Here is a 9,184-nt window from a genome sequence, read left to right as displayed (position 1 = left end):
CCCCCCGCTCAGTTTTTAAACCTAAAGAAAGTCAGTTAGACCCTTCTACTTTCAACAGGCTTGTTTCTTCTTCTGAAATTAGACTTCAGAAGGTCTGTTACTGTCTTCTAATTAGAAATGTGGGGGCGAGAAATCTGCAGAGAACAAGATACCATTTAGAGACCCAAATCAACCAGCTCTCACACAGTGCACAGGAACAAGGGCTGAGGCACAAACTTTCAGTTCCAAGTTTTCTAAGGTTCCTATCGAATGTAAACATGGAATTTCTTCATAAGCTAAGTGTTTTAATCTACATCAAAACTGATGCACTCGCACTGTATATATTGCACACCAAAATAAAGGCCAGAGAGGCTCTATTCTGGTATGGGCTTACTTAATGGTATGGGAGTCTTTTGTTTAGTTTAAGGAAGATTGTTTAAAACAAAGAATGATAAATGCTTAGTATCATTTTCTAAAGGAATTAAACAACCTGCAATTTGTTACAGGTTCATCCCTGTACTTTAGTTGGATTATGATTCCTAGCATATACTATGCATTATTAGATGCCAGCTGCTTATAAAGTAAAGTAACTGCAAGTTCTGAAGTTAAGTTTACTTTGGGTATATGCAAAAGTCAGCGTTCCACATTTGACTGCACATAAACCAGTAGTGCACTAAAATGATCTTCTGCTGATACCTTTACTTGAGGCATCAGCAAAGTCCACTACAAAAACATCACCTGAAAGTTCCTCTGAAACTACAGTATTTATAGCAGATAAGGATTTGCTAAATGACAAACATAATCAGTGTTCTCACCAATAAGTTTTGTACACGGAGATCATTCTAGATGCAAGGAATAGGGACCATCTTTATGTACCTTTGGTAGGTAAGGAACCTAAACGGTGATGTTTTACACACTTATTAGAATCCTAGGACTGCAGAAGTTGATCCTGAAGACATCTCATACTTCAGGTGACTGATTCTGCCTACCTTTCCAACAATGCATTCTGCTGATTACTAATGAAGTCTGGTTTTGGTCACAACCAAGTAGGATTGAGATACCACAGCTCAAGCTATAAAAAAATGTAGGCAGCTAGTGTCCTCTTACTGGTAATTTTTGATTCATGCCAGTTCCCATCAGAACCACAGGCACTCCAGCTGCTCAGCACCCTGACCTGCCCCACAGGTGCAGGAACCGACGCTCACAGGGTTGACCACTGAAGGAGAGGTTCTACAGCTAAACCGGGGTTGGAGCGCGCTGCTTACCTGGGTACTGCATACCATACTGCTGCTGAGGCTGAGCCTGCGGCTGCTGGCCAGGGTAACCAGGCTGTGGGTACTGTTGATACATCTGACCTATGGATTAAAAACTTATTTAGTTGAACCCCAGTACTCTACCTATTTTATAAGCACACAGTGAACAACATCCTAACAGTTTAAAAATCACTGAAACAAACTGTCTCGTGAGATGTAAAAATGTTTTTTAGAAAATCTGAACACAGTGAAGTTTGAGTATGTTCTACCTAATTACCAACTTAAATCAATCTACAGTTTTTAGTTTCTGCATTAGGGTGTTTTGAAGACTAAGTGATGTTTAACTCCAAAAGAATAAATGGTTCTAATTTGGTATGTGAGGCTTACTACTTCACATTTTCAGAGGATGCCAGAAGCCGTGCACCTTAATTAGTACTACTCTGGTGGCTAACAGAGCAGGAATCTTTAAATGTGTTGGTAACAGCTCCAGAACCTACACTGTAAATTAAAGTACTTCAAAAGTCAAACATGTCCTCAGGTTGTCTGTTTATATGAGGTTTTCAAGACCATTTCTGCATCAGAGTACTGTAAGCAGAGTGGTACATTATTTATTCTGACCACATTTTCCAGATAAGTCAGCCATCTTCTAATATCTGACTTGCTGTAAGCCATGTTTTCTTAAGAGACCCAGGGGCATACACCCTAAAGCAAAAACAAAACCATGCATTGTTAAGTTTGTCTATTCCAATTCTATGCTAATTTTTCCTAAATTCACTGGCAGAGTATTCATTTAGACTTAACCTATGGGCCATGTTTAGACTTTATGCTTCTGCTGTTTTTCAATTTAATAACAGGCACAGTCAAAAAACCAAAACAATTATCTGCCAAAACTAAAGCTTAGCTGAACTAGAGCAGACATGGAAACTTTACTATTATAAAGTGTTACTGTATAATTTTTCATTCTGCAAAGATCAGCAAACTGTATAAATACACTGTAAGCTGTATCTTCTGAACTGCACCAAGGCAAAACCAACAATGCTCTGCTCCAAGTCTTCCCAGACCCCTACGCACACTGCTTTAAAATAACTCCCTATTCCTTCTCTTCTCTATGTGACTGGCAGCTGAAAGCAGCGGTATTTTACACTCCCACTAAGCTGCTCCAAATACTTCATATGGGTGCAATCATTCATATTATTATTTGGTATGCAATTATTGTGGGATGAAGGGTGTGCTAAACACAAGGCTTGAAGAGATTTAAGCCTGTTATTTTTATAATTACAAATTAGAAACTCGGAATGCATATTTTTTTTCTTACTTAAATCCCGTTGTTACATGGTAGTTCTGGGAGAACAACCAGGAGGCTGCTTATGTTTGGATAATTATCTACAGGCTGAAAGAGAGACCACACTGGCACCTGCTGGAGAGCCCAGATAAAGGGATATGAAAGAAATTGAGTTTTTTCTAAAGCTTTCGGAGAAGGTTTGCTGTCTTCAACTGGGCTGAAGCATTAGTGAGGAGCAGAGGGGTGTTCCAGTGCCATTCAAGAAAGCATTCTTAATTTAGAGCCATTAATACAATCTGGGATCTTATGGCTCCTTAAATGAACAGGTTTTTTTCTCACTGGATTTTATTTTGAACACAAGATGAGCTACAGTATCAGTGTCTGGTTTTCTACTTAGTGCTTAATGCAGTCAAGGATCTGCCAGCATTTACCATTGTTCTTGTGCACTGAAACAGCCATTTTAGCTTGATTCAGAAAAAAGACCAAATAGGTATACAATGACACACCTTTTCCCTAGAACATCATGAGGTGCTTACACGAAGTAACTTTTACATCTGTTTTAGCAAAGACTAAAAAAGTGTTCACACCTGTACATGATTTGTTCCTGTGTGTATTCAGCAACCGGATTTAGTGGGACAAAAGCAGTCATACCACAGGAGACAACACTACACTCAACTACTTTGCTGTATTGATTTAATTCAAACTAGTGGATGATTAAACCTCTAGCAAAGGAGGCAAGCCTTTCATTAGCATCTGCACATAGAGGCGAGGGGACTCAGTATTCACAAATAATTACTAATAACCACCATAACATTATTTACAGGCAAAGAATGCCATTAAAAATAATCCCCGATATATCAGAATGATTGACATATGATTGGCATCACCATTCTACTTCTCAAAATACTGGGAAGGTGGGGCAAGTACAGCTTGGGGTGTTTTTGTTTTTTTTAAGAAGTGAACTAATATTTTAAAACTAGTTTAAAACTAGATTCTAACAAGAACATGCTCTGTACTAATAGTGCCACTTGTGTGAGCCAGTCCTGTTGAAAACCTAACTATCAAAACATATCTGAAGTTCTGGCTGGGCAATGGCCCTGCATGGGTTCTCAGCTGCAGGAGAACAGGACAGGGCAACACAGGTCCCCAGATTCCAACTGGACTGAGGTGCTGTCAAACAGTGAATTACAGAAAGCTACTCCACGTTTCAAAGCAAAGTCCTGGAACACTTTGGATAAAAGCAACTTAGTTTATGAAAAAAAATCAGAAGCTGATAATCACACATATTGCTCAGCTTTGGTAAGAGACAGCTATTTACCACATCCATACAATGGCCAACATCAGCATTCCCAATAGTATTTCTGATGAACAAAGTGCAATAATGACTTCTGATCTCTTCCCAAGAGCTGAACCATCCTATTTTATCCATAGAGTGAAGAAAACATAACCAATAATTAACATGTATCAGCCGCTATAATAAAAACTGCATAAACTACAGACCAAAACCTTCACAATTGGTGATGCTTTACATGCAAACAAAAGGACTTGAGCAAAAGTATAGCACAGTTCAGTGTCTAAACAAAAAAACAAAACCAGTATATTTTCCTTGACCCAAATGTAGAAAATATCATTACATCTACTCTGATGCATGAGACAACTTCTTTCCTAATTAAGATGAGTTTTGCTGAAACTTTGCTGAGTTTTTCTGTTCTCTGGTCTTAGCAGCCATTCAGGATTCCAACCTAGTGCTCTCAGTGTTTTACTTTTCCTGTTTCGGTTGTGGCTTAACATCAACACTTAAAACCTCATACCTTATTGTATGAAGTAGAAGTTAAAATTGAAAAAAGTAAAAAGACTCAACTCATAAAATGCAGGTTCAGTAGTTCAGAGTATAATTTTTTAATATTAAGTTTTCTAGCTGCTGACAGAAGAACTTACAGCACTTTTTTCCAAAAGTAACTTCCACACACAAACTCCAAAGATACAAAGATGTCTCTTTCTACCTCTGTTACAGCATTTGACTAATTCTTACGGAAGGAAAAATAAAAGCTGAAAGCAGCGAAACAATTTTTATAAGCTCCACTTCAACCAAAAACATTCATACCTGCTTAAGTATTACACATAACTACAAGTTGCTCAAATATTCAGCTCAATCGAAATGTTACTGATGCCCTTCAGGCAAGACACGCCAAGTGACAGTGGATCCAGTCATCACCGTCAATAATGCCTCTCACATGTATCTCAGCATTATGCCTGTGTAGCAAGCAGCAGAGTGCTGCAACTTGTTCCTACACTAACACAGAAACAACTTTTGATTTTATTTCATACAGAGGTAGAAATACCAAAGCAAGCCACAAAATCACAGAATAGTTCTGGTTGGAAGAGACCTTCAAGAACATTGAGTCCAACCATTAACCTAACTCTACTAAGTTCAATGCTAAACCATGTCCATAAGCACCACATCTACATGTATTTTATATACCTCCAGGGATGGTGATTCAACCACTTCCCTGGGCAGCCTGTTTAATAACTCTTTCAGTGAAAAAGTTTCTTCTAATATCCAAACTAACCCTCCCCCCGGCACAACTTGAAGCCATTTCCTCTTGTCCTACTTGTCCTACTTGTTACTAGGGAGAAGAGACCAACCCCCAGCTTTACAACTTCTTTTCAGGTAGTTGTAGAGAATGATAAGGTCTCCCCTCAGCCTCCTTTTCTCCTTGCTAATCCCCAGTTACCTCAAACACTTCTCATAAGACTAGTTCTCCAGATCCGTCACCAGCTTCCTTGCCCTTCTCTGGACTTGCTCCAGCACCTTGATGTCTTTCTTGTAGGGAGGACCCCAGACTGAACACAGTATTCAAGGTGCAGCCTCACCAGTGCTGAGTACAATCACCTCCCCTAGACCTGCTGGCCACACTATTCCTGATGCAGGCCAGGATGCCATTGGCCTTCTTGGCCACCTGGGCACACTGCTGGCTCACGTTAAGCAAACTGTTGACCAACACCCCCAGGTCCTTCTCTGATGGGCTGCTTTGGCCTTGTTGAACCTCATAAAATTGGCCCCAGCCCATGAATCCAACCTGTCCAGGTCCCTCTAGAGAGCCTACCCTCAGGCAGATCGACACTTCTGCCCAGCTTGGTGTCATCTGCAATCTTACTGTGAGTGCACTAAAGACATTAAAGAGAACTGGCCACAACACTGAGTCCTGGGGAGCACCACTTGTGACTGACCATTACTGGATTCAACTTCATTCAGGCATTTCACAGAGAGTTTCATCCAGAACTATGCAGATTTGAAGGCTTAGTGTTCTCAGAAAATATCCATTAAAAAAATTATGTCCAAATGTAGCAAAACTCTGAACAAGTTTATTTTTAGAAGTCAAGTAACATGTAAAAGGGAATAGTACAAAGGACTCTGAATACCAGAGTTAAGACCTTAAGCTATAAAGGGAAGCCTTTAAAGGCCAGAGGCTTTCAAGGGTTACATAGGAGAACTACAATGCAGAGAAGAGAGTTGCAAAGTTTAGCCTGACTAGCACAGAGCCATACATAGTAAAGAAGCAATGCAGTAATGGCTCTGTTTTGTTAGATAGAAATGATGATTAAATATTTTAAATTCACAGTAGACAAGCACACAAACTGTTAGCTGAGCGAAAGCTTGACACAATACACAGGGTATTATATGAATTAAATTTTTCAGACACCTTTAAAATGCAGTGTATATAAATCTGCCTTACAGTAAAATGAGCACAGAATCAAGCTGAAAACTACCATGAAAATCCTCCTCATGTTCCACCACCTATTCTTTTTAATATGGCTGCTGCTCCACCTGCTGTTTCTATACGGAACAGCAAGCGAGGAAAAAACGTTTTCTGTCCAGCGGCACAGACGAACTTGCAGTTTGGTGCCGACCTTGAGTCGGCTAATCGTAAATCCTAGCTACAGACCACCCAGATTCAGACACCAACATTCATGTCTTAAACAGCAGATAAACATGCTGCTTACCTTCCACCTGACCAGTCTGTGGCTGTGTAGCAGGGTATGGTGGCTGCTGTGCCTGAACACCAGGGGGGTGGGCTGCAGAAGAGGAGGAAGCAATGCTGTCCGGCGTTCCCGATCGCTCTTCTGCAGGGGCACTGGGTGGTCCTACAGGAGCAAGACCAAAATACAGTATGCAGAATAAACAGAGAGTCTGAATTACAAAACAAAAATCTAATACAAGGACATTCCCTTGCAAAGTTTTAAATTTTTTTCCAGTTTTCCATAGATTTACATCTCAGAACGTCAGGCCCAAGCTAAAGCTAAATATATTTGCACATCTAAACTTGCTTTTGAAAATACTTTTGGGGCTATCTTACAGCTGTCTCCTGATCACTCAAATTTTATCCTTCCAAGCAACATGACCCTGCATGGCAACGTGTTTTTTTCCATGGCTTGAAGCATTTATACATGGAAGACCTAGGTGCATATTCTTTCCAAAAGTGCTATGTACCTATTCTTTCTCATCTGGAGCAAAGGTGAAAGGCTGCATGGAACTGTTCAAATGCACCAGTGGTTTACTGTGGCTGACATGGGCCCAGGCAACAAAGCGTTTTTAGCAACTGTCATATAGCACGTGACCAGAAAACCTCCAAGAAGCGTATTAGATTTGCACTCCTGGACAGGATATGGCAGGCTTCAGTCTAAAAGTAAGTGTCTGCTTTGGTAATTCTGAAAATAGTCCAGTTAGCACCCAAAGAAAGCATGGAACCAGAGAATTCAGGTTTTCTCTGTGTTACTGAGAAGTTTTGAAATATGCATGTGAATGGGCATAATATACTACAATTGAATGCAAAATACTTTGTTAGAAACAAGGAAGCTAAAACTTGGATCGTTCCAGCTCTTCACTATGTGAATGCTACCTATAAGACAACACACTTCAATGCATGCTTAAATGCACGCTTAAAGCTAAGCACAAGAATTAGAATTGCTGCAAATTGACTTTCAATTTTAAGAAAGTTGTATTTACACAATATAAACATACATCCAACAAGCCCTTGTGTTTTCTTGTCAGCTTTACTATGGGGAAAATGAATCAAATCTGCTTACTTCTGGTTTTGCCTTTATATACATAACAACAAGATTATAGCCTCAGAAACGTTATTTCTTATACTGTGTTTAAATGGCTCTCTGTGAAGTTCTTTGTACATTCAAAGCATGGTCAAGTCACTTCACTCTATCAGAATAATTATGGAGACACAAACATTGAAACGTAACTGATGCTATGATCAAAGCATTAACTGACGATGAGGCTTCGTATCAGAAGACAAAACCACTCCTTCAAAAACTAGCGCCAATTTTACACTAGCTGTTCTTCATGCTCTGTCACTTCATTGTGCAGAGATAGTCTGTGAAATAATGATACCATAACAACACCCAAAATGTGCCATGAAGGAAGAGATCATTCAATGGGCCTAATCCACTTATCAGTACCCCAGTCTGACAACAACCACTGTGTCTGTGGGTTACAACTTTGGATCCCGCACAGTCGCAATCGTGCAGTGCAGATCTATCCCCATCACTCCATTCTTTTGCTAAGGCAGCCATGCTGCAGCAACAAGCTCCAGTTGGTATTAGTTTGCCCATCTGTATCATTACTTCACACACCATATAAAATTTATTTGCTCTTAAATTGAGAGTAAACAGCAAGTCCTGTTCGCTGACACCAGTTTTCAGTTTTCAAAAAGACATTAAACCTTGCCAGACCCACACATATTCTATGCAAAAATCACTTCTCCATTTCTGCATCACACTCCCTATTACGTTCTACATTGCTTTTCTAACTCATTATCCTGTCGACCATATTCAGTTTAGTATGATCAGTTTTTATGTTTAGCATTCTATTACTAGGAAGGGCCAACAGTCATGCAGCTCTTCAAGAATAAATACAAATCAGACAAATAAGTTATTCCTTTCTCTTAACAGTCAAAAAGTTCATTTCATTTTGAAATTAAACAAAAAGACAGGGTCACACCAAATATTGACTGACCCAAACAGCAGAGGTGCAAGCCAAGAACCTAAGCTGAACTGTACGTTCAAACCCATTAGGGATGCAGAGCAGTGGAGGCGGTTTTTCTATCACCAGCAAATGCCAACCAAGTTACTCTACTAACAGCAACATTTAAACAGTTTGTATACAAAAGTTAGCAAACAGTTACACCACCTTAATACAAAAAGTTTTAGAATTCTAAAATAGTGAATACAGAACACAGCTTCATACATCCAAAACACCAATACTTTATTACAAATCAAGATTTGAGTCATCAATTATTAACGTGTTTAGCTTTCCTTTGCCTAAGATGTATTCTTACCTGACACCTGATCATCTGTCAAGCCAAATGCTGACATGACATTCTTGCTGATTTCATCCTGGTTCTTTAGTGGATCAAATGCAGACATACTTGCTGCTATTACTTGAGTAGATGGCTTAACATTAGAGTCAGTAGCAGCAGGCTTTTCTTCCCTACCATCTACAGCATCTACAAAACACAAAGTGTCCAGTTATTAATTCTTGAGAACTGAAACACCATCATACATATATACTGTGCTACAACTTTAAAATTGCATAGTTGTGGGGTTTTTTTTCAGTGTTTCAACTGCTGAAATGCTTATTTAGGATAAGACTGCTGAA

General features: G+C 39.5%; 1 protein-coding gene across 1 annotated transcript in view; it reads right to left on the bottom strand.

Annotated features, from left to right (window-relative positions):
• TFG (TRK-fused gene) overlaps window positions 1-9,184 on the bottom strand; it is a 19,106-nt gene that overhangs the window by 2,401 nt on the left and 7,521 nt on the right. Inside the window, exons 5-7 of the mRNA XM_009993392.1 lie at window positions 8,865-9,032; window positions 6,520-6,660; window positions 1,245-1,334 (exon numbers count right to left, since the gene is read on the bottom strand). Coding sequence (XP_009991694.1) covers window positions 1,245-1,334; window positions 6,520-6,660; window positions 8,865-9,032 — 399 coding nt within the window. The remainder of the gene's footprint in view (window positions 1-1,244; window positions 1,335-6,519; window positions 6,661-8,864; window positions 9,033-9,184) is intronic.

Source organism: Chaetura pelagica, unplaced genomic scaffold (assembly GCF_000747805.2).
Source record: "Chaetura pelagica isolate M959 unplaced genomic scaffold, ChaPel_1.0 scaffold101, whole genome shotgun sequence".
Lineage (NCBI taxonomy): Eukaryota > Metazoa > Chordata > Aves > Apodiformes > Apodidae > Chaetura > Chaetura pelagica.
The sequence above is the reverse complement of the archived record's forward strand: the minus strand, read 5'-3'. Positions and strand labels throughout refer to the sequence as shown.